Source organism: Theropithecus gelada, chromosome 3 (assembly GCF_003255815.1).
Source record: "Theropithecus gelada isolate Dixy chromosome 3, Tgel_1.0, whole genome shotgun sequence".
In the NCBI taxonomy this organism is placed as follows: Eukaryota; Metazoa; Chordata; class Mammalia; order Primates; family Cercopithecidae; genus Theropithecus; species Theropithecus gelada.
Genome location: NC_037670.1, coordinates 81,899,400 through 81,927,119, shown reverse-complemented (window position 1 = coordinate 81,927,119; position 27,720 = coordinate 81,899,400). Strand labels below are relative to the sequence as shown.

The window sequence follows — 27,720 nt, the reverse complement described above, 5'->3', positions numbered from 1 at the left end:
ATTTTTTAGTAGAGACGGGGTTTCACCGTGTTAGCCAGGATGGTCTCGATCTCCTGACCTTGTGATCCGCCCGTCTCGGCCTCCCAAAGTGCTGGGATTACAGGCTTGAGCCACCGCGCCCGGCCGTTTTTTTCTTTTTTTCTTTTTTTTTGAGACAGGGTCATCCAGGCTGGAGGTACAGTGGCACAATCACAGCTCACTGCAGCCTTGAGCTCCTGGGCTCAAGCAATCCTCCTAAATCAGCTTCCCAAGTAGCTGGGACTACAGGTGTGTGCCACCATGCCTCGCTAATTTTTAAATTTATTTAAGTAGAGACAAGGTCTTTCTCTGTTGCCCAGACTGTTCTTGAGCTCCTGAGCTCAAGCGATCCTCCTGTGCTGGCCTCCCAGAGACATCCTGCCTTTTAGAGCTTCAACCAAAGGAGCAAGGTGGTGGGTCCATGAACCCGTACCCAAGTCCCTGCTCTCTTCCCTGCTTCCTGGCAGGCAGATCTCGCCTCCAGCAGCGTTTCCCTCTGCCTACTCCTCTGTCAGCACTGGTGGCTGCAGCTCTCCCGAGAGCATCTTTGCAAAACATCCCTGCCACATGATGAAGGAAGGCTTCCTCTGCCCCCCTGCCTTGGCACGCCATGAAGGAGGGGGCCTCAATTCGAGGAAGTGCCCAGGGCTTTGTTCTGACTCTGGCCATGGCTGGACCCACTGCCTATTGTTTTCCATGCCATTGGTGACCTTGGGCCAGCTGGACTGGACTGGCTGGCTCCCACCTCCAAGTCAATTGCGGAAGACAGCCTGGCTGGCAGGATGATTTTCAGTCCCTAGGGGGCCTTGAGGAGGGCCCCTGCCCACGGAGAGACTTAGTTTCCCCAGCTCTTGGTGGTCCCAGTTGGCATTATGGAGACTGTTTATCTCCTAGGAACCAGAAATCTCTTATTAGGCAGGAAAGCGAGTTTCCAGCCCCAGAATAGAGACCCATAGCTCTTCCTGTGTCTGCTGTTGTTGTGGGCCCTTGTCCTGGACCTGTGGATCAGGGGCCCAAGTCTGTCTGCCATTCTCTCTCTCTTGGTTTTGGGGATCCTTGCTGAACCTACCATGGGGTGTGGGCTGTGAGAAAAGGGGCTTGGGTTGGATGATGGAGTGGTTACAAGCTTGTACTGGAATTTGGACCACCTGAGTTTAGATCTTAGCTCCAACCTCTCAGTTGTGTCACCTTAGCTAAGTTACAAAACACACACACACACAGTGACCTTTCTGAGCCTCAGTTCCCTGTCTGTAAAATGGGAATAATAACAGCATAAACTTTATAAGATTGGTGTGAGGATTAAGTGTAAGTTGCCTAGAAGAGCGCCTGGCGCTTAGTAGGTGCCCAGTAAGTGTTGGTTCTTTTGCCATGAGCTGATAGGAGGGTGCAGGGGTTGGGGCAAGTTCACCTCAGTGAGAGTCAGGAAGGGTGACCGTATGAGATGCTGTGATGCAGTGAGGCCTGCTGGGCATTGTCTCTGTGTACTGACCCCTGGAAGTCAGTCCCTCCCTGTACCTTTCCAAACCCAGCCCTGAAAGGCAAGGTCCTCTTCTCCTTTCTCTGGCTCTCCAGGCCCCACAGCTGCTCCTGGGTCAGCTTGATAAATGGCTTCTTCTCTGCTTGCCCCCTTAAGGCTGTTCCTCCCCACTCTGGGCTTTGGTTCCCTGCTTGTGAAAGAAGGTGATTGATGAGGAGGCACTGCACAGCGGCTGGGCCAGCATTCCCAGCAGTGACCACTTCTGAGACTGAGATGGAGGGCAACAGGGGCAGACACTGTGTGCAGCCCCTAACGAGCCTGGCACTCATACCTCCTTGGTGACAGATAAAGAAACTGAGGCTCAACCAGCCGGGTGCTTGCTCAGGGCCTGAGGCTAACAGATGGCAGGTGCCCAAGCTCTCCCTGCTCGTTCCTTGCCTCCCAGAGGATTTGCTGGGATTCTGGAAGGCCCCCAAGCAGGGCAGAGGAGAGGGTGGGGCTTCCTGGAGCCCCTCCTGTCCTATCTTCCTTTATTTCCTGAGACTTACTTTGGGGACTCTGGAAAAATCTGTGAGTGTCTTGGTTTCTATACCCGTGTGCTATTGTGTGAGAGCCCAGCCTTTCCTTCAATTCAGACCCCTCCCCTCACCCCTGACAAGTAGTCCGGAGGGAGAAATGGGTCAGTGCCCCTGTCTGGCCCACCTAGAAGGCAGCCAGCCCGGGGACGTGACGCGGCCCCAGCGCCTCCTGCAAAACCCACTTCCTATTGCCCCTAAGCCACGACAGAAAATGCCAAGCACTTTTTCCTTCTTCCCAGCTAAGGCAGACACACCTTGGGTTTATTTGTCTAAGGATTTTCCATTTCCTTTTCTGGAAAGTTGTTTGGGTCCTGCACGTTGCTGTCTCCACAAAGGAGGCTGGGAAGAGAGGCACGTGTCCCTGAGAAGTGAGAGTGGGGAAGGCTGAGAGTGGGGAAGACCTGTGGGACTCAGCAGTGCTCACCCTGACACCTGCCTGAGGCCACGATGATGCCCAAGGCCTCTTGGGCTGGTCTGTCATAAGAATAAACCTATTTTAGGCGTGAACAACCCAGGCCAGGGCAGTGACTTCCCCAGGGCCTCATGGCACGAGGTTGCCAGGTCTCCCCTGCTCGTGGCTATGCTCACGGTTGTCTTCAGAAGCCCTCATTGTCTGAGCTTCTCATTCAGCCCTGGCTCCCACTTGGACGGACTTGGGTGGTGTAGGACTCCCTGAGGGCAGAGCCCCTACATCTTTACCTCTGCATCCCAGCCCGGTGCTCCCGAGGCAGAGCCTGTCCTCCTCATCTGCACCAACGCAGGAGTGGGAAGCAGAGCATCTCCGTGGCTCCAGTTCAGGCTATGCAGAGAAGACAGGCTCACGTGGCCACATCCTGGCGGCAGCATGCCATCCCCGCTCCACCAGCTCCTCCCTGAGAGTCAGAGCCAACCGTGGGGAGAGGGGCAATGAGGGAACCTCCCCTGCTCCTGCTGTGGCTAGAAGCCCACCCCTCCTAGCCCTCTTTCTGCTTGGACCCTCCTCTCCCCAAACCACCTCCCTTCCTTTATACAAACAAATCTGTCTGCCATGTTCCCTACTCCAGGAAGCCTTTCCCGATTACTGGAAAGAGGTGGGGCTCTTCCGCTGCCCAGAGATCCACCTCACCCCTTCCTGTGGCTCAGGCCTGGTCCCCGCTGCCCACCCCTACACACCAGGGCTGCATGGTAGAGCATCACAGCTCCAGGGTTCCTCCATTGGCAGGGCCATTTGAGTCCACTAGTGCCTGAGCCAGTAAGTGGTAGAAGGATGGTTCCTATGGGCATTGACCCTGGCACTAGCTCAGGCGGGGCACCGGGCACTGTGTTATCAGAACCATGACGACTCCGCATCAGGGATTCACCCTACTGTGGTGCCCGCTCTGAGTCCTTTCCATCGAAAGCCCTGCTACCGCTGGCTTTTCAAATCTCTGCTGGATCAATTCCCTGGATGGCCAGAATTGGGGAAAAGACTTCCTATTGATGACAGGCAGTGGTCTCTGTTATCAGAGAGTAAGAGTTGGTAAATACTTCTTTCTTTCTTGCCATGACTTCCAGGAAGCACAGATGGAAAGTGATGCTCAATGGCAATCTGTCTCTGGTGCCACGAGCAGCTTCCTTCCTCTCTTTGGTTTTATTTTCACTAGATTGTTGTTAGGAGTTTTTCTTGTAATTCAGTCCCTTAGTGTTCAAAGTGTGGTTCTGGGAGCAGCAGCATTGGCATTGCCTGGGCGTTTGTTAGAAATACATAATCTCAGGCCCCACACGGCCCTACTGAATCAGAGTCTGCACTTTAACAATACCCCCAGGTGTTTATGCTCACATTATAGTCTGAGAAGCACTGATGGAATCCCCAAAGACTTTTTTTTTTTTTTTTTTTTTTTTTGAGACGGAGTCTCGCTCTTTTGCCCAGGCTGGAGTGCAGTGGCGCAATCTTGGCTCACTGCAAGCTCCGCCTCCCGGGTTCACGCCATTCTCCTGCCTCAGCCTCCCGAGTAGCTGGGACTACAGGTGCCCGCCACCACGCCCGGCTAATTTTTTTGTATTTTTAGTAGAGATGGGGTTTCACCGTGTTAGCCAGGATGGTCTCGATCGCCTGACCTCGTGATCCGCCCGCCTTGGCCTCCCAAAGTGCTGGGATTACAGGCGTGAGGCACCGCGCCCGGCCCCCCAAAAACTTTTAAAATCAAAGTTGCATGAAATAAGACCTGTGATGCTTCTTCCCCTTTTCTATCCCGATTTCCCTACCAGGGTCCTCCCACAAAGCCCTGTCAAGCCCAACCCCACCCCATTCAAGCCCCACCCCTTCAAGCCCCATCCCTTCCAAACCAGCCCTTGCTCTGATTTTGCCCCTCATTCTGCTCCGGCAGGGTCAGTGACTGAAGGCTGTGGGAGGGGACTCTCTGTGTTGTGGTCTGTAGGGATGAGAAAGATAGTGAGCTTATGCCCCAGGATAGGGACCCTCCAGGAGCTGGCTGATCCCTCACAGACTAAGTTGACCCTCCTATGGCACTGCGCCCTCACGGTTCTGCTCTTGGTCACTCCTGGTGAGTGGGGCATCATAGTGTGGTCACACCAGGCCCAGGTACTGTCGCCAGGATGAGGCAGGAACAAGGAGGGCCCGAGAGACCTGGGAGTGGTCGACCTGAGGAGCTGCAGCCCCAGGGAGTGGGTCCTTAGTCCCGCTTCTGCTCCAAGAGCTGCCACTAGGTGGACGGTGCAGGAAATGTTGGATCTGCAGCCTGTAGGGCAGCACTGGGACGGGGGCTGAGTTCCCGGAAGCCACATGTAAGGAGCAGCCTTCAGAGCTGGCCCACGGTGGGACCGGCTTCCCAGGAAAATGACCAGGGCCCCACCAGGGGAACACCCACATGGAGGTTAGTGGCCCTCTGGCAGGGATTCATCCAGGGGATTCCGGAGTCTGATCATGTGTACTCCCAGGCCACCTTTGCAAGATGACTCCAAGCTCTGCCTCCTCCTGGAAGGCTTTGTGACTTCTGCCCTCCTGATCAGCTCCTCCCCACCACTCTAGGTGTCTGTGAGTCTGGGCCCCCTTCCAGCCTTCAAACCCAGGGCCTGGGCCTCCTCTGTCCACCCATCCTCAGGCTCAGTGGGTAGGGATGGGCAGGAGACGAAGGCAGACCCTTGATACAGGCCTGGCAGGCCCCTCTGTCTTGGCTGACCCTAAAAAATGGCCACTTCCAAAGCCTCTGGTTCTCGAACACCAAAGGCTTGGGGAGGGACCCTCATTTCCCGCACCCAGGCTGCTGCTAGTACTGTATTTAGCCTTCTTCATGGGCCTGGGCCTGGCATGGAGACCCAGGCTTCCTGAGTTCCAGGCTCTGCGGCCCTAACCCCATCTGGCTCTGGCTCTTCAAGGTCCCCCTTGATGCCAGCCTGGAGTGGGGTGTTCAGGGAGGAAGTAGGGACATGGGTCCTGCCTCAGTCATGAGGCAAGTCCTGTGCTCTGCTGCATGCCCTGCCGGGGGCCACTTTACTGTTTGTGGGGCTGGGGAGGAGTAGGTGGAGACTAGTTCACTGTGTACGACATTGGGAAAGTTACCTGAGCCCATGGCCTCAATTTACTTTGGTGCAATGAGGTTGCAAAGGCCTGCAGATCCTGCTGCTGTGATGTTCCAATGCTCTGGCGACAGGAGGGCCTGGAGGACGTGGCATGGGGGGCCTGTGAGGTGGCTTCCCAGGACCTGCATACCTGTAGAGCAACATCACAAAGCAGGAGGTGTGTGTGCTGGGGTGAGGCTGGGGAACTGGAGCTGGCTGAGACAGGCCCAGGGCAGGGGACCATGTCATCATTTTCTCATTAGGTGAGACAGTGATCTGCCCATGTGAGATGATCTTGCTGGCCCTGTGGGCTCCAGGAATGTTGGCTTCACATGAATAGATTTGCCAGATGGACGTCAGAGGGAGGGGGGTCTCTGGGTGGACAGGGGCAATGGTAGGCCCTGCCCACCCTTCCTTCCACCCTTCTAGGCCTCACCCACCCCAGCCCCTTCCCACGACATCCTAGGGGAGAAAGACCGAAGGGGCACTGTCCCACAGATGCCCTGCCCCATCCCTCCTCTTGGTGGCCTAGCATACCTTCCTAACAGTGCCTGGTGGACTGGCAGATGGCAGGTCCCGCTCAGCTTTGAACACCTTCCCAAGCTGCCTGCACACGGAGCCTGCTCCCCACCTGGCTGTGCGTAGAGAACTGGGTCAGGCCCAGCCCCTGCCTTACTCAGGCTTCGGGGTACTGTCTGGAGATAGAGACCAGGACACACATAGCAAAGTAGAGTGTCCCCAAGAGGGGGCCCAGGAAGCAATGCAGTCACAGGAACACCCATAGCTTCTCTTCTGCCATTTAAACTCAGTTCTCGGGGACGACAGAAGGTGACGGAGGTCCCTGGATGAGGGGCAGCCAAGTGGCAACCGCTGTGAGCACTCAGAGGGGCCAGAGAGACAGGCTCAGGGCTGCAGGTAGTGGAGGCCACAGTGTACATGGCACAGGGCTTCAGAGGTGGCAGGGTGATAGTGACCACAATGTGTATTACTCCATGTGTGCAGGTATGCACACGCGTGTCCTCACATGTGTATGTTCAGGCACACACGTTTGTATGTGTGTGCACACATGTACAGGTGTGAAACGTGGTGGTGCATCATGTGTGTGCAGATGTGTGTTGTCCATGCATGTGCACGTGTGTGTGCAAGTATGAGTTTGTGTGTACATGAAGCCCATGCACTGTCAGAGGTGGAGGAAGGGATAACCAGGCCTATTACCAGGTCCATTGCCTGGTTGTGACTTGGCAGGGCCTGCGGCAGGGACTGCGGACCCATCCTGAGGGAGGAGAGGATTAGGGACCCACCTACCACCTGGAGCTTGTTGCACGGTCCGTCTGAGCACAGCTGGAGTGTGCCCATCTCAGTCCCGCCCTAGGCACTGCTGGCTGGTGGTGGTGGTGGCAGCGGGCCACATTGACTTTTGTGTGCCAGGGTTCTTTGGCCTTCATGGCCCCTTTCCTCCAGACATTAAGACATTCAAAATTCAATTTTACAATTGCACTGGCATCAAGATGAATGTATGAATCCTGATGGTGAGGCCTGTTTGAACAGCCCTGAGCACAGTAAAGAAGGAATTTCACCAAAGCTCTGGGGCCACTTGCATCTAGGCCATTCCACCATTGGGCCCAGGAGGGAAACGAGACTGTTCCAGGCAGGGCATCTGTTTCTTCAGCTGAAACTCACTGGGCTTTGCATGCTGGGAACGCCGAAGAAGCCAGGGAAGCTTTGGCCTTTGAAGCAGCTGGCTTGAATCCGGAGGAGGCAAGGGCTCCCAGAAAATCAGACTGGGCCAGGAGGCAGTGGGAGCAGTGTCAGTGGCCACGGCGCTCTCAGGAGGAGACAGAGCCAACGAAGATGCAGTGAGAGGTGGCAGAGGCAGCAGCCACCAATGACAGGGTGGGACTCATTCCAGGGGGACATTTGTCATGGGAGCCTCCAGGAGAAGAAGAAGTGAACCGAGAGTCCAGCGCCCAGAGACTCCCTGTGGGGACACCTGGCTGGAGGTGCGGAGTGGGAGGGGGTGGGGAAGGGGAGCATGAGAACCGCAAAAGGCCAGCAGATGGCCCAGAGCCATGAGGCAGTGGCTGCTGACTCTTCAGGGACTGCAGTGTCAATGAGGGGTTGACAGGCCTCTATCTTGGCTCAGGCCTTGATTGGAGATGCAAAAACGTCAGGTGCTGGGGGACTGGGAGAGTAAAAGGCAGGGTCTCCTGTGGATTCCTTTTGGCTGCCCAGGCCTCTTGGTTCCTGGTCAGGGAGGGCACTTTTCTGAGTCCTTGCTGCAGCTTGAGGAGGAGGTGGCCTCTTGTTAAGCAGAGAAGGAAGGAGGAAGAGGCTGGGTGTGGCAGGCAGAGCAGGCCAGGCAGGACTGGAGACCAGGGGTTCCAGCCTGGCTCCACCCTGCCCCACCAGAAAACTCCCCGAGCCTCAGTTTCCCAGGCACCAGAGGAGGGCGTGAGATCCAGTGCTATCTGACCCCTTCTCCCAATCCTGGTGCTTTATAACCTAACAGGCCGATGTGGGAGACTTCCGAGGGAGCCCAAGGCAGGAAGAGCAGAATGGAGGCTGCTGGGGCCCAGGAGAGAGGCGGAGCTCGGCGTGAGGATGTGCTCCAAAGCCACTTAGATACATGACGCTTCTTTCCAGGGCCCCACAGCGCCAAGGCCATTCCAGGCAGAGCCCCTGTCCTGCCCTGCCCTCCCTAAGGGTGTGGGCTGGCAGCCTGGCACAGATGCCACCCCCAGCTTTTTCTGCAAGTGAGGAATGCCTGCCCTTTCAGGCCAGTAGGGATTCCTCACCCTCAGGGCAGGACTGGGGAAAATGTGACTTCACTCCTTTCTGGACTTCCTTCCCACAGAATTGGGGTGGAAGTAGGCCCAGTCTCCTCAGGACACCCTCATTCTGAGAGTTCAGTCCGACTCTCAAATCTCTGCCCCGTCCCTGAATGTGGCACCTCAAGCCCTCACAGACCCCAGCCTGGCTGATGGCAACTTTTTCCCATCCTGTCTCTGTGGCTCATCCTCTACGGCATCAAGCAGGGACCATTGCTGGAGAGTTGATGGTAAAACATCAGAAAACTATGCTTTCCATAAAGAAATGGGTACAATATTATCCCTGCACCCCTAGGACAGTAAGCCTGGCCAGTGCTCAGGGCAGGCAGCGGCGGGGTGAGGAGGGGCTGGGGGCAGGGAGAGGAGAAGTGCATGGGAGGCAGTAGCCTAGAAAATTACTAAATTGTTCCAGCTCTGGTGAATCACTGGTGGCCCGCTAAATCCGCTTTTGATTTAAGAGAGATTGTGTGACACCTAAATGTTCAGGAATTATCTATCAGACAGGGAGGAATTCACTGGCTTTGAGAGGTGGGTGCCTATCTCTTCTCTCGGGGGATTGAGACAGTCAGCAGATGCCACCAGGATAACCCCCTCCATGCCCAGCCCTGTGCTCAGCTCTGCCACAGGGCACGGTGGGCAGGAACACAGAGGCCTAGGCCCTGCTTTGGGGACTGTGGGCCTGGGGTGAGCACGGCCTTGACCTTCACCGAGGGTTCTGTTGTGGAGGAGGGATCAGGAGGGGCTGCTGCAGCTGGGGAGGAGGGCAACGGCGCCATGGCAGAAAGGAGAGTGTGGGTGCCAGCAACCAGGCACTGCCAGCCTGGGGCATGGAGCCAGAGCCTCTGTCTAGAGCAGGAAGGGGTTGAGAGCCTCAAAAGGATGGCCAGTGGAGAGCTCCGGGCAGAGGAACTTGAGAGACCCTGGGGCCATCCTGTCTCTTTTCTGGGTCTGTGTGCTCTGGGCCTGGGCCCCTCCTCTGCTCCCCCAGGCTTGGAGAGGGCTGGCCTTGCCTCATGCAAAGGACCACTGTAGACTGGTCCATGGCCAGTGGCCTCCTGTGGGTGCAGGCCTGTGTCTGCACCACCTCTCAGGGTGACCTGAGAGCCAGGGCCGGCAGGTCAGTCAGGAGTGGGATGGCAGCGGATGCCCTGTGCAGGATCTTTGAGCAGAGCCAGGAGCCACTGGTCAGTTGGGACGGATTTACTGGGAGGAGCATTTTCTGATTTTTTACCACCTCCTTTCTAGTACCCACGGGAACTGGGTCCTTTTTTCCCACCCTCCATCAGGGTTCTCTGCCCCAATTCAGGAAAGCCTGAATGATTCTGGAAAATTCATCCAAGCTGTGGGCGAGCTGATGGTGACTAGATGGTCCGGACCAGTCTGCTGTCTGAGTCCCCTCCTACCCCAAGCTCCATCTTCCTGGTGGCCCTCCTGGAGGGAATGAAGTCATTGTTTCCCCCAGCCAGGCCTGTGGGTGGGAAATCCCTGCTGGCCCCAGAGGGATGGTCCATCCCGCCTTGGCCCCTCTACCCTGCACTTAGCAGAAGCTTCTGGCCAGTGATAACCTCAGCCACACCCAAGGTCTGGACCCTCAGCCAACACCCGAGGCTCCGTCCACCTTCCTCCGGATGAAGCCCACTGGGAGATGGGGCCCAGACAGTCCTGGGAACAGCCAGCTCTGGCTGGAACATGGGTATCCCAGGCATGTCAGGAATGAGGCACATCTGGAAAAGCCTTTGCCGAGACCATTGCTGTCAGCTGGGCCAGGCAGTGCCCAGCCTCAGTGGCCTTAAGCCCCGCCCAGGGCTCAGAAGTGGGGGTGGGGGCAGCCCCTTTATTTAGCTTGGCTCGGCCCGAGTCCATGGGAGGACGCAGGAGCCAGCAGAGGGCGAGGGGACAGCACCTGCCAAGTCAGGAAGTCCTGGAAGAGAGCTGGGCTGCACACAGCACCTGCCCTGGAGCCCAGTCTCCTAGGGCTCACTGGAATCACAGGGATGGCTCTGGCTGCCCTCAGCTCCTCTGGTGCCCAAGCACCTCTTGGTGCTTCCATTCCTGCCCCACCACCCCAATTATACATGGTTGTTGGAGGCTGTCCCCTCCTCCCTCCCTCCCCTCTACCCTATCCTGGCACCTCTCTGGGCCTGCAGCCCCCAGATTTTGTACTGGGCTTTCTGTCTGGTAACCAGGCCATCGGGGGCCCTTCCTGACAGGCGGGCAGAGAACTGCATTTGGGCTCTGGGATGGGTGCGTCCTGAGTTTTAGTGCCAGCTCTGCCTTTCCTTGGCAAGTCACTTACAATCTGAGCCTTCTGGGGTTGCAGGAAATAGGCCCCAGCTGGACACTGTGTCCTTTCTTCCTTCCTTCCTCCTCTGGTCGGCCTGGATTTGTGGCAGATCAGAGAGAAGGAGGCGGAGGGGTTGGAGACATCCCTGGGCCTGGGGCTGCAGCGGCAAGCCTTTCCCCTTTTTATCCACATGGCCAGGTGACGGCCACAGGGCCCCTCGGAGATGGTGGGCACATGAGCTCCGTATCGGCATTCCTGGCTGTGCCTGCATTCTGGTGGCGCCTCCTGCTGACAGCCATGCCTTCCTTCAAAAGAATGGAGCCGTAATGGTGGTATTAAAGGCAGAGGCCACACTCACAAGGGGGAGAGGGTGGGAGACACAGGGGGAGGTGGAGTGGCACCCTGAGGACCCTCATAGCCTCCTGAGATTGGTGGGCACCTACCTGCCTGGGCAAAAGTGCTTTGCCTGACCACTTCGCCCTGATCCCCCTGGCCTCCTGCCCCAGTGCAGAGCAGGGGCTTCTGCTGAGCGCGCACACACACACACACACACACTCCACAATACGTCGATCATCAGCCAGCGTGTCCTCACCTAGCCTGCGGGCCCTCACACCAAGATGGAAACTGCATGTGAACAGGAGCTGGTCTGTCTGGCTCGTGGCTGTCTCCCCTGTACCCAGAGCAATGTCTGGCACATGACACACACTAAACATTTATCCAACTATATGTTAGATAAATTAGTAAGTCCCAGATGAGTCTTACCCACATGGGCCCCCTAGCAAATCATGGGTCCTCAGCTGCACAGATGCTGACCCAGCCACGGACACCATCATGGACACACGGGACATGCCTGGGTCCACGCAGGCCTGTTTTCCTGTCTCTGCCACTCTGCATGGCCACACTGGCCTGAGTTCAGTGGCTCCTTGTGGCCTGGTGCCAGTTCTGCCTCTGCTTCTTTGCTCAAGTCTTCTTGGCTGAGTCCCAGCACCCGCCAGCCTCATAACAGCCCTGCACCAAGCAGAGCAGGGCAGGGACAGGTGAGGGGAGGAGGAGGGTGGTGTGTATGTCTCTCAGTAGACATGGTCTGCGGGAGACACTCAGGAGCCTGTGGCCTGAAGGGAAATGGCCGTGTTCCAGAGGACTCTGGTCTGAGGGGTGCCACCCCCTGCCCTCAGGAGCCAGGTCTGTAGGAGAAACAGTCTGCCTTCCAAAACTTCAAGGTGAGGGGATCCTAGCCCTGCAGAGAGAGCTCTGGTTGGACACCCCTGGAACTGACCAGAGAACTCCTCATGTGGGTCAATGTCCCTGCCAGGGCGTGGGGCCAAGGGCCAGGGGCCAGGGGTGTGAGGGAGCCTCCCAGAGCCTGGAATGCTGAGCCAGGGTTCCTCAGAGGAAAGGATGTAGAGGAGGGCCCAGGAAGTAGCCCAGCAGGGCCAGTTCCCTCTCCTGGACAGCTAAGAAAGTACTGATGACTTTCGGCCACCCGGGCTCTCTGAGCAGGCAGGATCTGCTGGCCACCACCGTCCTGTATAGGCACTTAGGGGAATGCGTCATCCCCACCTGCAGCCCCAGCAAACACACACCAGGCTGGTCCCTGGCAGTTCACCCCGAGAGCCAGGCCACAGCTGGGCAGAGGGGTGGCCAGTAACGGCTGGTGTCATTCTCTGCAGGATGGCCCCTGGACAAGAGGCATAAGACCCACTCATCCTTATCCTGCCCCAGGCACACTTAGAGAAGTCCTCTCACCAGGCCTATAAATGGGAAGATGCCAACACTTCCAAGTAGGACGGTGGTGGGGCAGGCAGGAGGTGGGAGGAGAGCCCAGATCATCCCAGGCCCTCCCTAGGGGATGCAGGGGGACCCTCCCTCCTGGGCCTGGCTCTTCCAGCACGTTCCATGCAGCAGGCAAGTGGGCCAGGCCCAGGGATTCCTGACAGCTTGCTGGCCCCAGAGTCCGGATTCTTTTTGTTTGTTGGCTGGCGCTGGGCCTCTGGATTGGAGATGCCCAGGGCACAGGGGGCCTGCGGGGGTCCGCAGCAGGGCCTCGGCCCCTCCCTTTGCAGGGGCTCATCTGGCCCCTACTGCTCTCTCCTTCTCCTCATTTATCTCTCCCTTTCTACTTCTTGGCTCTGGGTCCAGTCCTATCTCCCTGTTTCAGTTTGTCTTTTCCTAGCCCTCTGCGCTCTCTCTGTCTCTCTTGGCCCTGCTTGTCTCACTGTCTCTGGTTGGGGGTCTGTCTCTTTCGCTTCCACTTTTGCTCTATTTCCCGGCTACCGTCTTTCCTTTCTCCTTGTCTGTCTCTTCTCCCCCCCTCAGCCTGCATCTCTGTCTCTCCCTTTCTCTCCTGCTCCCTCCCTCCCTCCTCTCCATCACCTTCCAATGCCAGGTGGGGCTGCCGTTCCTTCCACCTTCCCAGTGACCCGCCAGTGTGACTGCCTTGAGAGGAAAATCCTAAACTGTCCCATCTTCACCAACCTGCCCACAAATCATTGGTTCAAATTGCTCTGGAGAAGTTTGGGAGCTCCCAGGGTAGCGGCTTTCTAACAGCTCTGCCTAGCTCAGGCCTGTCCCCAACCACAGCGTGGAGGGCAGCCACAGACAACCTCTCTGCACCTTCTGATGCCTCTGTGCCCCATCCACAGAGGCCTGGCTCGGGGAGACTGGGGACTCTGGGACATTCCTAACATGGCATGCAGTGGCCGTGCGGGAGGCCCTGACTGCCCCTCTGGAGCCCTGGGCCCAGGGACTCCAGACCAGTGCCTCTCTGGATTGGGATGGGGATGTCAGGCCAGCAGGATCATAGTGCCTGCCTCCAGGGAGGGCAACGTCCACCCACTGAGTCCAGCCCGCCCACCCCGCCCACTCCAGAGCACCTGGCTGTGTCCTCAGGAACCCCCTGAGCTTTGCACACAGGGCGGAGACACCTGGATTTCTCTGGTCCCCTGAGTGGGGCCAGCTTGGAAGAATTTCCCAAAGCCTATTAGAGCGACGGCTGCCTCCTGCCTGCCTCCTTGGGCTGGGCAGGGCTGAGGGCGGAGGGAGAGAGAGAGGGAGGGGGAGAGGAGGAAGGAAAAAGTTGGCAGGCGGACAGCAGAGCCGTGTCTGCATCCATCCAGAGGAGGTCCGTGCGGTGTGGGGCGGGCCAGGAGTGAAGAGAGGCCTTCCTCCCTTTGTGCTCCCCCCGCCCCCCGGCCCTATAAATAGGCCCAGCCCAGGCTGTGGCTCAGCTCTTAGAGGGAGTTGAGCACCCGGCAGCGGTCTCAGGCCAAGCCCCCTGCCAGCATGGCCAGCGAGTTCAAGAAGAAGCTCTTCTGGAGGGCAGTGGTGGCCGAGTTCCTGGCCACGACCCTCTTTGTCTTCATCAGCATCGGCTCTGCCCTGGGCTTCAAATACCCGGTGGGGAACAACCAGACGGTGGTCCAGGACAATGTGAAGGTGTCGCTGGCCTTCGGACTGAGCATCGCCACGCTGGCACAGAGCGTGGGTCACATCAGTGGCGCCCACCTCAACCCGGCTGTCACGCTGGGGCTGCTGCTCAGCTGCCAGATCAGCATCTTCCGTGCCCTCATGTACATCATCGCCCAGTGCGTGGGGGCCATCGTCGCCGCTGCCATCCTCTCAGGCATCACCTCCTCCCTGCCTGGGAACTCGCTCGGCCGCAATGACGTGAGTGGGGTGTCCCCGAACTTGGGGGGTTCTAGAATGATGCTGAAAGGCACCAGTTCCATCCTCTGCCCATCGTGCAGATGCAGACACTGAGGAACGGAGAGGACAAGAGGTTGCTGGAGGTCACATAGAGAGCCGGGGGGAAGAGCTGGGGCTGGAACTCAGTTATGCATGCCTCCCAGAGCCTGTTTTCTGCCAGGCACTGTGGGAAGCTGAGATCAAGAGAATTATGGTCTTGCCAATGTCCCCTGCAGGGCATCTATTATGGGGAATAAGCTTGGCCAGCAGTTCCTCGCCCCTTGGCTGTAGCTTTTTGGCCCTTCTCAGTCCTGCCTGTGCCGCCAACTCCCTCCTCCCGCAGCCCTGCACCCCGGGGAAACTTCGCCCGCTTTCCCCAGCCACCCTGAACCAGATGCCCAGCCTGTCTGCAGCTGGTTCTGCAGGTGTGTGAACAGGACTCCCTCAGGGAGCCCCCCATATTCACACAGGTTTCCAAACAAACCACCTCTAGGAATCCAGAGAAAGGCCGTCTTCCACTCTTCCGCCCCCGGGAATTAGACAAAGATAAGGCAGTGAAAACACTTTCTGGGGCTGTTTGAAGGCAGTTTTCCTGGATTACAGTATGGGCTGGGGGGCAAATGCTGGGCTCCATGGTCTCCAGGCACTGAGAGGTGTGGCGTGTGTGTGTGTGTGGGTGTGTGCGCATGTGCGTGTGTGCATGAACGTGTGCGTGTGTGTGTGTGAAGGTGTGTATGTGTGCATGCGTCTGCCAGCATGAGTCTCTGTGCTTGTGTAAACTGTGTGCATGTTTGTGCTGCTGTGTTACGGTGTGTGGGGGTGAGTTTGCAACCACACGTGCCCATGGCTCCTGGCTTGAATGGGGTCTGGACTGGGGTCGCTAATGACAAGCAGATGCTGGTGACTGGGTGGCAGCTGTGGAAAAGAATGTCTCCTGGGCTGCTTAGCATGGCAAAGTGGCCACTGGTGGCAGCTGCCTGCTGTCCCAGACCTGGCCTTTCCCAGCTCCTCAGACAAGTGCAAACTCAGGCTGGGCTTGGGCAACAGCAGGGGGCGATTTGGCCTGCGAGACTGAGGAAGGCTTGGAGGATGTCTGACGGCCCAAGGGACAGGTGAGCAGGCTTGGGGGTGCCCTCACAGGGAGGGAGAGAGGTTAAGGAGCAGAGAGGAGGACTTGTCTGGAGAGATGAGGCTGGCAGGGCTGTAGGCAGGGCAGGTGGGTGTGGGGACTGTGTGGGCCATCTCGGAGGGCGCCTCAGAGATGGCAGTAGTGATTACAGCAGCTGTCCTCTTGCTTCCCAGTCAAAGTTCAGATCCTGCGGCTGACAGCCTGGCGGAGGCTAGGTGAAGGTCTGGTGCAGAGGGCAGCTGGCTCAGCCCAGCCACGGGGGGCTTAGCACTTTCGTGTCACGGTGACACCTCACCCAACCTCCTCTGCAGCCAACCTCTGCTTGGCCCAAGATTGAAGATTACCTCCATGGGCTGGAGTTTAGACTTTAGCCAGTTTAGACGTGGCTGCGGGGTATGTACGGGACAGAGCTCAGGCAGGCCATGTCAAGCTCTGCCCCCAGGCCTCAGTTTCCAGTGGGGGCAGAGCTTGTGGCCTCGGGGAGTTCCACTGGGTAAGGTCAAGCTCACACTGAAGCTTGGCTGGGTATGCTGGGCTGGGGAAGCGTCCCTGTAGGGGAGGGGATGTGATTCCTAGACTTTCTGACCCCATATCGTCCCTCCCATCTCACAGGGCAGAACCTCTGCACCTGCTGGCAGAGGCTTCACACTCTAGTATGTGCATCCGAGCCAGAGGCGGGAGGGCGGGCCCCTTCTGTGCCATCTGGATCAGAGGCCACACCCGACTCCTGTGCCCCATTCCCTCCCTGGCCTTCATTTTTTATAGTCACCCCAATACTTGGGCTGGGCGTGTTGCAAATGGGAGAGAAAGAGGAGCAGCCTAGTGTGGGAGCCAGCCCTGGGCTGGGAGGCAGACACCTGGGTTCAAGACCTGTCTGCTGCTAACTTATTGAGCTTTATTGGAGCTGTGGACCCTGACCCTTGAGAGGGGACTTAGGTGTTGTGACCTCACAGCCACACCCAGACAGCCAGCTCACTTCATTGCTTTGAGCTTATCACTCATCCCACGAAGGCTGGCTAAGAGCAGCCCAGCAGGGGCAGTGCTGAACATAAGGGTGCTAAGCATGATGGTGGGGGCTCAGGCACTGCCCTGTCCCGACAGTGGAAGGGTGGGGGTCAGAAGCTCAACTCTGGGCCTAGAAATAGAGAAGGTACCCCCCTAAAGGCTCCCGTCAGACACTGTCCCTGGAACTGGAGGGGTCTCAGGCGTGGCCTGGATGCCTCAAGAGCAGGGAACGGTCTGGGCAGCAGGTGACACACTGTCCTTCATGACCTGGGGGAGGCTCCTGCAGCCTCTGTGGCCCTGAGCCCCACCCCGGCCAAAACCTGGGTGGGGCAAGTGGTTGGCATGGAGATTTCCAAGGAAAACAGAGAAAGAAGTGGCAGGAAGTGGTTGCAGTGAGTCAGGGGGTGTCCCTTCGGGACATGTTGGGGACAACTTTCTCCTGACTGAGTCAGGGCTCAGGGTACGCCCTAGAGAGACTGTGGGCCTCCATCCAGCCTGCAAGGTCCCGGTTAGTACTAAGAGCCATATACCAATTTTAGCCAAGGGTGAGAGGCTCTGAGGCTGGGGTGGACACTCTTGCCTGTCCCTGTCCTAGCTCAGCCACTAATACCATGTGGCATTACACAACAGACCGGCCTGTGTGGCCCTAGTTCCTGTCTATGAGATAGTGACATAGCAGGGTGTGGCTGGGCTCTGAGAAGTAGGAGATGCTGGTGGACTCAGGATTCCTGGTATTTGCCGGCTTTTTTCATTCTTCTGCTGTCTGGTCTGCTCAGCCGGCTCCCTACAAGCATGACTGGGGACTGCTGGGTGCTCAGTGCAGGGCTAGGTTAGCCTGGCTGCCTCCCCAGAGAAGCCCACAGCCCTAGGTCAAGATAAGCCAGTGCCCAGCTGTCTGTGATACGGAGCAGGAGGCAGATGCGATAAGAGGTGTCAGGTCAGGCCCAGGAACTTTTGAACTTAAGGGGTGGGAGGGCCCGGAAGGCATCAGGGAGAAGGTTTCGTAGGATCCTGAATGTGGAGACATTGCAGAGGGAAGGGACAGAGGGACTGTGTGAGCACAGGCTAGGAGGAGGTGGGGGCCATGGTGTGGGAGTTGTGGGGTATGGTCAGGCTGGAGGGGCATGGGAGGAGGGTGGTGAGTGCTCAGGATTTGGGCCAGGGGCTGCATCCAGGGGAAGGGGTCTGGGTCCCCAGAGCCTGTGATTTCAGCCCGCTGAGCTCAGGCAGAGGGCAAAGCTACCCTCTTTGGGGTCTTCTCCCAGCCCTGCTCATTCGGGGCCTGACTGCTCATGAAGTGTTTCTACCTGCAGCATCAGGGGCCTGACCGAAGCCCTAAGCTCTCCCCTTTATCCCAGTTTTCTGGGCCTCAGTTTCCCCAGTCATAAAGTGAGAGGCCCCTTCATTCCACCAGTTCTCCCGGGGGTGCTGCCACCTCCTCCAGAGCTCAGGGGAGGGCTGGGGAAAGGAAGGCAGAGTTTCCATGTCCCTGCCCAGCCCGGCCTGCCCAGGGAGGGGCTGGGGGCTGGGTGGTGATGCCACATCTGGGACATATAATTACTGTTTCCGCCAGCCCCAGATGAGGGGGAGGGCACAGAGATGGGGCGGGAGCTTTGTGGTGGAGACTTCCCTCATCACGGAAAATCCTGAGGCTGCTTCCCCTTTAAGGCCCTCAGAACAGCCCAGCCGGTCCCAGTGTTGCCCATCCCAATGCTTGGCCCTGACCGGGGCTTGCCCTGGGAACTCTGAAGGGGCCATGCTTTGAGAAGGGACATGGCCCCCTGGGATGCCTGTCTGAGGGGTTCACCCCCTGCTCATTACCCCCAAGGGGCCATTAGTTCACTGCAAGCCAATTTCAGATGGTGCCCCCACTTAGTCTAAGGCCCCCACCCAGCAGGGGCCATGGCCCTTACCTTCTGGAAGCGCCAAGTCTGGAGTCTCCTGAATGGCTGGGATCTGAGCCCTCACACCTGGAGGTGAAGGCAGGAAAATGCTGTCCACGAGGCCCTGCAAGTAGCCAGGGTCCCCTCAGTCAGGGCTTCCCCCTGGGGACAAGAGGGGCTCCTTGCCCACATGGAATGGTACCCAGGGGGATCATGAGGGGCTGTCTTCACTCAGCCAGGAGCTACAGTTCAGTGGGGTGGGCATACTCTGAGGCTGAAATCTCCAACTTAAAAGATATCCAGAAAGGCTGGAAAATGACCCCGGCCCTTTCAGCAGCTCCTTTCAGTGCCTGCAATCTCACTGTCAGGGCCCCTTGAGAGGCAGATTTCTACTCAGTGTAAAGAAGGTTGTTGTTGATATTGTTGTTGACATGAAGAAGGGGCTGCCTCTAAGTCAATAAGGTCCTTGCCATTAGGGGTGTGCAAGTAGATGCTATCTGGTGGGGAGGCTGCTTTGGGGGTGCTGGTCTATGCAGGGGTCCAGTGGGGTGGGTGACAGGTTCTGCAACATAGGCTTTGTGTCACGCTGAGACCAGCAGTTCTGATGGCCTGCGGGGGATCCGGTGCTCAGGTTTCTGATCTGGAGCTGGAGGGTGACCAACCCGAGGTCAGGCAGGAGGTATTTCTAGATACTGCCAGGGGCTAGAATCTGGGCCAAGGCCTCCATTTTACTGATGGGGAAACTGAAGCCCACGGAGGCACGGAGACAGAGGTGTGGCGCTGCCTCCTAGCCCTTGATTATTTCTGCTGCTCCGAAGTATACACACATGGCACAAACACAAACATGCACACACATGTGCTCTTGCGTGGGGGACGCACACACGGTACACAAAGCACATTCTCAAGACCGGATGGTCCCACTCAGGCTCTGGGACCCAAGGAGGGTTGGGCGGGGGTTCCTCAATGGAGCCTTTTCCTTTCCCTGCCCTGGAGTTAGGAAAAGAAGGAGGGAGGGAGGGAGGGAGGGAGGAAGCCATTGCTTTGTGTATTGTTTCTTGTCAGGAAGATGAAATGGTTTCTGGGAGCAAATAAAGGGCTTGTTGAGACCTGCTGCTTTCTCACACAGGGGGCTCATTTTGTTTTTCTCTTCTCTTCCCTCTCGAGCTGGTAGTGGCACCTGTGTGGGTATATGACACAGGGAAACAGTGAGGCACTCAGAAGTGCCATCAGACATACCAGTGCAAACACACAGCACGACCTCCAGGACCTCATTTCCTGCAGAGACCCCTGCATGATAGTTGTTCCCAGAGAGGGCCAAGACACTTGGTCAGTACCTCATCAGTTGTCTAAATATCCAACATGGGATGAAAAAGAGTGTGCATTCTCTAATTCACGGGTACAGGGTTTTTCATATTTTTCTTAAATCAAGCTTGTTAATTATGGGGTTTGAACCCTCCCTGTTCGTGATATTGGTAGTTTTGGGCTGCTTCATGATTCTATACATTTCTAACAGAAGATTGTTAAAATTTTTCACTCTGGTGGTAGAGTGATCCAATCCTCCTTGTAATTCTGTCAATTTTTCCCGCATTTATTTTTAGGCTATGTTGTTTAGTGCACACACGTGGGGGATTTTTGTAGTTCTTTTATAGATTTTAAAAATTTAATTATTGTGTAATAAACCACTTACAATCTAACAAAAAAGAGAGTCAGCCCTGGACACATGTGGTCATCCACAGACACAGCAGACACTTATTTACAAAGACACACAGAGGCACACAAAACCAGGAATACCCCCATGTCCACGTGTGAACACCCATGGAGGAGTGACACTGTGGGGCCCACATGGGTCTCCTCACTGCCCAGTGCTGAGTCCTGGAGGCACTAGGTGGGCAGGGCAGGCCTCGATGGTTCCTGTCCCTGGAGAACGAATGCTCGGAGCCTCAGTCAGGCCTGGCTCTGGAGCCTGCTGTTCCCCAAGGCCAGGGTGCCAGAGTGCCCAGGCCAAGCCGGGGGCCCCGTGTCTTGGAAGCTACCCTGGTTGGCCTGTCTATGGGCAGCAGGGAAGGCTTAGAGCACATTGCTTGGAGAGATCATCCCTGGGCTGCCCTAGAGGCAGGACACTCTGGCAGCCACAGAACCACCTTCTGCTGGCTCCCAAGTCCACGCTGGGAATAGCCAGGTCCCTTGGCTGGGCCTGGGAGTGACCAGCCCATTGACCTGTGAATGTAGGGTGGCACAGACTATGGGGCAAGGATCCCGGCTTTGCTGCATCCTCCCTGGGCCTCAGCCTCTGCATCATCATCTCACTGAGCCATCACACAGGCTGCCCTCTGGGGCTCCCAGAGGCTAATGATTGACCCATTGTTTCCCAGCTAGAAAGTGAAGAAGATAGCCCTGGGTCCGGAGAGCATCTCTGGAGCCAGGCTGCCCCTAGTGAGGGTGGGGGTTCTAGAAAATTAGCATTCTCTGCCACTTCTATCATCACACAATGAGCCTCTCCTCAGACGTGTGGGCAGAGAAATGGCAGAGGTCCCCCACCCTGTCCTCACCGAGCTCCCAGGCCAGGAGGAGATGCACCCATATAGGCTGCAGGAAGATTGGTTTCCTACAAGATGCAGAGAATTCAATGAGGGCATGGTGGGTGGGAGCAGAAGTTAATTCCAGCCAGGGATCTGGGAAGGCTTCTAGGAGCTGGTGGGGTCTGAACTGGGCCTTGAGCAGTGGTTTTACAAGGGCTCAGCACAAAATGGAGAGCTTGTATCTTCTGACACTTCAGAAGAAATGTGTGGATTATTTGTTAGGTAATACTTGCCTTCACAAAACCCAGGGCTGCAAAGGCGGGAAGAGAATTGTTCTGATTGTTACTTTTTTCTGCCTTAATAAGACCTGGGCCAGGCAAAACTACATGGGGATGTGCAAACACACACACACACACACATATACACAAATATATACTATATATAATATATGTGTATATATAATACATATTATATATAGTGTACATATATATGTATATATATATACATATATATGTATAAAACAAGTGATTACAATGGGAATTGTCCCTGTGTAAGCAACTTTTCAAATTTAATGGGTTGTACACAGTACCGTACATTTCGAAGTATTTTACCCGCTCTTTCCTGGACATCGAGTTTCAACGGGCCTTTCAGTGCCCCTTCCAATTCTGAATTATCAAGTTTTTCCAGATGTAAATAATGCAAGTGTATTAGGCAGTTGAAGGAAGGTTGTCAGTAGATGTTGAAGCAAGCAGGGGAGGCTTCCTGGTGGTGGTGGTAGTGGGCATTGGAGAGGAAGGCTGTCAGCCCATGTGGTTCTCAGCAGTCAGGAAGGCACATTCCAGAATTCCCAGGGCAGGTGGCTGACCCCTCCCCTTCCCAAGGACTCAGAGTACAGGGCCTGGAACCATCACCCTCTGCTCTGTCCACTTTGCATGAAAAGCTTTGCATGGTGTCTTTGGGTAGCAGCTGGGACTCTCACAGCTGGTTAAGAAACAGAGGAGGAGATGAGCTCCTTCTGGTCACATCTGTGAGGGGTGGGGCTGGGAGGATTCTCCAAGGCGGGAGCCACTTACAGCGATGACTCCATTAATCATCGGGGAAGGGCTGGTTTCAGGACTTCTGCCAGCTAGCAATTAGGCCAACCTCACAGAGCAGAAGATAGAGGAATAGAAGGAGCCGCGAGCTTCCTGAGGGCTCAGATCCAGAGGGACAGGGGCCTCACAGGTGCAACTGTGGGTGGGCATCAGGACTAGCCAGGCTGGCTTCACCAGCCTCAACCCCATTCAGCCTGTCCTAACTCTGGGCAGGCTTCTGCCAGCAGCTCCAGCTGCCGTCACTCCTTCTGCCTGTCCCCAAATCCTGCACCCACAATGAGAAGAACCAAAACAAGAGTCACAACCACTACCCCATCCCTCCTGCATCGGTAACTCTTTCCAAATGCCCTGAGACAGCCCCTTTGGCCTTTGAACCTCCCAGCTGCTCTGGAGAGCAGGCATGGACAATGAGATCCATTTTGTAGATGGGAAGACTGAAGACCAGAGGGGATAGGCCATGCTCACGGTGCCAGAAAGTAGAAGAGTCAGGACCTGAACACAGGGCTTCTGCCTCCTCGGCCCAACCTTGGGACAGAAAGGGAACTGGGCATTGCCCAGAGGGCTGGCGGACCTAAGGGATGTAGCCCTGGGGTCCGCCAGGAAAAGCCCAAAGTTGGGGCTGCAAGGCAGGGGAGGGGATGTGAGTCATTCCCTGTAACCCAGGGCTGCAGACAAAGGCGGGAAGAGGATTGTTCTTGTAGGATGGCCTCAGGGTGGGGCTGGGAAAACCTCCAAGGTGTGCCCCCCTACCTTGGATTTTGCAAAATTCCCTATGGCCTTAGAGACACTCCCATATCCTGAGGATGGGAGCTGGGTAGTGAGACTCCCAGCTGGGAAGTGTTTGGGTGCAACAGCCCTGCCTGGGAGAAGGCAGCCTAAGTGACCTCATCTGGGCATCTATGCAAGGGAGCCTTTGCTGATGTGGTCCAGCTCCCCTGTGTGAGTGCACTTAGCCCCTGGGATGGCCACAAAGCATAGTGGAAGGTGCTGGGGCTTCCTGGGGAGGGGTCCTCCTGGGGCAGCTGCATGGGGAGGGCTTTCATGACCTCACGGCAGATCCCATTCCCTTCTCTTTCCATGAGTCATGTTTCTAAAAGTGGCCCAGGAGTAAGTGGCAGCCAGACAGTGGTGGCGGGGCCTCTCTGGCCAGGGAGAGGGAGGGTGAGGCTGGGGCCAGCAGTGGGGAGGAAGAAGAGAGAAGGAGAGACAGGGAGGGCAGGGCCAGAAGTAATGGCCTTGGACCAAGGAAAGATACAGGGGTGGAGAAGGAGAGAGAGAGGGTGGAGACAATAAGGGAGGCAAGCACAGAGGAGAAAGAGGGGTGGAGGGAGCCAGGACCTCTCTGAAGGCCTCCCCAGCCCCAGAATTTAGATGCAGTTGGGCATGGGGTGGAATGGTCTGGACTTTTGGGTATGAAGCCATGTCCCCTGCTGGGCCTTCCCACCTGTTTGCATCTCTTCTCCTAGGAGTGCTCCTGACCATCATCTTCATGCCTGGGGCTTGCCCCTTGCCTCTGGCCTTGGTACCCCAGAATACCCTGGCCTGGTTGCAGCTGGATGAGAAGGCCTCAGCTCACCCCAGGCCTCTCCAGCTTCTAGGCAGAGTGGAGCCTGGGTCTAGGCAGGTATTAGGGGCTGAGCTGGAGTTTCATCAACAGCAGTGGGTGGGTTCAAGGCCTGATTTCCACTACCTGCTGTGTGTGCTTGCCCGGGACCCTGTGATGGACTCTGAAGGCCCATCTGAGGGTCTGCCCTCCATGCCTGGGTCTGGGAGGCCTGGGGATCCTTGGGGTCCTGGGACACAGTCCCTGCCTACCCTCCTCACCAGTCCTCACCGCCTCTGTCCCCTGCAGCTGGCTGATGGCGTGAACTCAGGCCAGGGCCTGGGCATCGAGATCATCGGGACCCTCCAGCTGGTGCTGTGTGTGCTGGCCACTACTGACCGAAGGCGCCGCGACCTTGGTGGCTCAGCCCCCCTTGCCATTGGCCTCTCTGTAGCCCTTGGACACCTCCTGGCTGTGAGTCAGGGGCCCTCCCAGATGGTGGGGGGGAAGGGAGGGCAGGGACTGGTGGGGTGCCCTGCCATGGGCAGCCAGTGGAACTCCCGGCAGGGCTCTTGCCATTGGGTGGAGGATGGCAGGTCAGTGCTGGGGACTGGGGGCAGGGTCCTGCCCTGGAGAGGAGCAGAGGGACCTCCTGCCCAGCTTGAGGTCAGCACTCCTCTCTTGCTGGGTCTCATTGTCCCCTACCCTGATTGTTCTCTCTCCCTCCACCCTCTCCCTCCTCTCACTCTCTCTTCACCTGTGACTCTCTGCCTTTGCCTCTCCCTGTCTCTTTCCCTCACAGATTGACTACACCGGCTGTGGGATTAACCCTGCTCGGTCCTTCGGCCCCGCGGTGATCACACACAACTTCAGCAACCACTGGGTAGGCGACCCACAGGCTGCCCCTACTGTGCAGGGAGGTGGGGTGGGAGGCTTTGGTGTCCCATGGTAAGCCTGACCCCACCCTCACAGTGTCCCTTCCTGTCCTGGAGGCTCTAGGAGACAGCCAGGGGACAGGAAATCAGGAAACCGAGGCCTGCCATGTAGAGGCAGGGTGGGGTCACAATGCGAGCAGTTTCAGGCCCAGTCTCTGCCCTCCCAGCTCGGCCCTGCCCCATGCTGCCTGGCCTCCAGGTCATCCCAGCTGTGTGGTTGAAAGTGAGGCTCCAAATCCTGGCTCAGCCACTTTCAGGTTCAGCATGACCTTGCGCCGTGTGCTTGAGCCTTGGTTTCCTGAGCTGCGGAGGGGGATATGGTGGTACCCACCTCTCAGGGTGGCCAGGAGGAGGAAAGGGCTCACTCCCTATCTGTAAACTGAGCGCAACACAGAGGAGGCGCTCAGTGGATTTTGGCTCTTATTGTTGTGGATGTGGATGTGCTAGGCCAGCTTTGCATTAGGCAATGGTCTCTGGGGCCCTTTCAAAGCTGGGAGCGTGGGGGCAGTGGCCTTCCTCAAGAAGGGGCTGCTACTGCCCATGCCTGAGCTGGGCCATGCAGAGGCAAGGAGGTGCCCTTACCGTGTACTCTGGCCTGGGCCAGTTTTGAGGGCACTGGAATCAGGATGTTAGGATTTGGTGCTCCTACCTGCCTCCATCGCAGGTGGGAGAAAACCTGTCCAACGGGGTGGTGGGCTGGGAGGTAACCCAGGGAACGCTTTCCAGAGACTTCTGAGTGGAGCCGTCTCAACGTACCTGCTCTGTTCCTAGATTTTCTGGGTGGGGCCATTCATCGGGGGAGCCCTGGCTGTGCTCATCTACGACTTCATCCTGGCCCCACGCAGCAGTGACTTCACAGACCGCGTGAAGGTGTGGACCAGCGGCCAGGTGGAGGAGTATGACCTGGATGCCGACGACATCAACTCCAGGGTGGAGATGAAGCCCAAATAGAAGGGGTCTGGCCTGGGCATCCACGTAGGGGGCAGGGGCAGGGACGGGCGGAGGGAGGGGAGGGGTGAAATCCATATTGTAGACACTCTGACAAGCTGGCCAAAGTCACTTCCCCAAGATCTGCCAGACCTGCATGGTCAAGCCTCATTTGGGGGTGTTTCTATCTCTTTCTTTCTCTTTCTGTTTCCTGGCCTCAGAGCTTCCTGGGGACCAAGATTTACCAATACATCCACTCCCTTGAAGTCGTGGAGGAGGTGAAAGAAAGGGACCCACCTGCTAGTCGCCCCCTCAGAGTGTGATGGGAGGTGTGCCACAAAGTCCCCCCTTGCCCCAAAGTTGCTCGCCGACTCACCTGCGCAGGTGCCTGGGATTCTACTGTAATTGCTTTGTGCCTTTGGTCATGGCCCTCCTTCTTCTCCTAACATGCACCTTGCTCCCAATGGTGCTTGGAGGGGAGAGATCCCAGGAGGTGCAGTGGAGGGGCAAGCTTTGCTCCTTCAGCTCTACTTGCTCCCAGGCCCCCGACCCGCTCGGACTTACGGCCTGACCTTGGAATTGTCCCTATTTCAGGGCCTCAGCGACCTCCTTCTGCAAAGTGGCAGGGATCGGCAGAGCTCAACGGGCCTGCAACCCCTAAGTGCAGACACAGTATGGGTCCAGAAGATGTGGTCTAGACCAGGGCTGCTCTTTCCACTTGCCCTGTGTTCTTTCCCCAGGGGCATGCCTGTTGCCACACACCTCTGTGTACGTGTGTGCAGAGCAAACAGGCTACAAAGCAGAGATCGACAGCCAGCCAGGTAGTTGGAACTTTCTGTTCCCCATGGAGAGGCTTCCCTAGACAGAATAAAGCCATTTAGAGGGTGAAGGAGGAATACCCATGTTATTTCTCTGAGTTTTAGTTGGTCTTTCCATCTATCACTGCATTATCTTGCTCATTCTTTCAGTTCTCTACTCCCTGTCATCAGTGTAGACACAGGTCACCATTATGCTGGCGTATGTTTATCAAAGAGCACTTGAGCTATCTGAAGCCCAAAGCCTGAGAACAGAAAGACCCTGATGCAGGTCAGCCCATGGAGGCAGATGACCTTGCTGGGCCTGGGGGTTTTCCAAGCCCTCAGCTGGTCCTGAGCAGGATGGAGCAAGCTCTTCTCTTGTTCATGAGCTCCTGGTTGGAGGCATTTGAGCAGGTGAGTAACCTGCACAGGCTTGCCGTGTGACCCCTGGCCACGGCCTTCCCTCCGCATTGACCTGGAGGGGAGGGGTCAGCCTTGACGTGATGAGGTTGCTATAGTTGCAGCCCAAGGACAGTTCAGAGATCAGAATCAGCTTTGAAGGCTGAATTCTTCCACTCATCTATCTACATAAGTCCATTCATTTCCACCAGGGCCAGAGCAGCTCCACCACTGTGCACTTAGCCATGATGGCAACAGAAACCAAGAGACACAATTACACAGGTATTTAGAAGCAGAGGGACAACCAGGAGGCCCTTAGCTATCACCAGCGCATCACGACTGCACACTGTCTTCTCCATTCCCCAGCAGGAACTTCTAGCTCATTTAACAGATAAACTGAGGCCCACGGTTTCAGCTAGACAATGATTTGGCCAGGCCTAGTAACCAAGGCCCTGTCTCCGGCTACTCCCTGGACCACAAGGCTGATTCCTCTCATTTCCAGCTTCTCAGTTTCTGCCTGGGCAATGGCCAGGGGCCAGGAGTGGGGAGGGTTTGATGGAGGGGAGAGGGGGCACACCCACCCCCTGCTTGGTTCTAGGCTGCTGCACACCAGGGCCCTGCATCTGTCTGCTCTGCATATATGTCTCTTTGGAGTTGGAATTTCATTATATGTTAAGCAAATAAAGGAAAATGACTTGTAAGGTCCTTCGGGCTTCCTGTAGTTTTTCTTCTTTTGATGCCGTGTCCCCACAAATGTTTCTGGATGACTCCACAAGGAAATCAGTCCACTGCTAGAGACCCAGTCTGAGGAGGAGCCACTGCCTCCCCTTCTGCCTTCAAGACCACCGATCTCAGGCGATGGATACAGCCACACCCCAGAACCCTATCTGAGGGATACAGGGTCCTGCCCCTAGCAGGAGACTTCCAGAGCCCAGTGGGATGACTTTGGAGACCTGGGGACAGGGAAAAGGGGCAGGCTTCTGATCAGTTTAAATGGAGCGATGGGAGCCATTTCTGATTCCGGAGTATGGACGGGATGGGGGAAAGCAGGCCTGAAGTCTAACAGCCCCCTCATCCCCTCTA

The 27,720-nt window shown here is 56.7% G+C and overlaps 1 protein-coding gene across 1 annotated transcript; it reads left to right on the top strand.

Moving 5' to 3' along the window:
* Positions 1–13,657: 13,657 nt before the first annotated feature.
* AQP1 (aquaporin 1 (Colton blood group)) lies at positions 13,658–27,342 on the top strand. The gene is made up of 5 exons (XM_025378033.1): positions 13,658–14,388; positions 23,889–24,053; positions 24,382–24,462; positions 25,286–25,444; positions 25,663–27,342. Exons 1-5 carry the CDS (start codon positions 14,005–14,007, stop codon positions 25,762–25,764), a joined length of 891 nt encoding a protein of 296 aa, XP_025233818.1. The 5' UTR covers positions 13,658–14,004; the 3' UTR covers positions 25,765–27,342.
* The last annotated feature ends 378 nt before the right edge of the window (positions 27,343–27,720 follow it).

Coding starts and splice junctions, on each gene's coding strand:
- AQP1 (XM_025378033.1), top strand. CDS start 14,005: ATGGCCAGCGAGTTCAAGAAGAAGCTCTTCTGGAGGGCAGTGGTGGCC. Junction 14,389..23,888: donor ACTCGCTCGGCCGCAATGAC/GTGAGTGGGGTG, acceptor TGTCCCCTGCAG/CTGGCTGATGGCGTGAACTC. Junction 24,463..25,285: donor ACAACTTCAGCAACCACTGG/GTAGGCGACCCA, acceptor CTCTGTTCCTAG/ATTTTCTGGGTGGGGCCATT.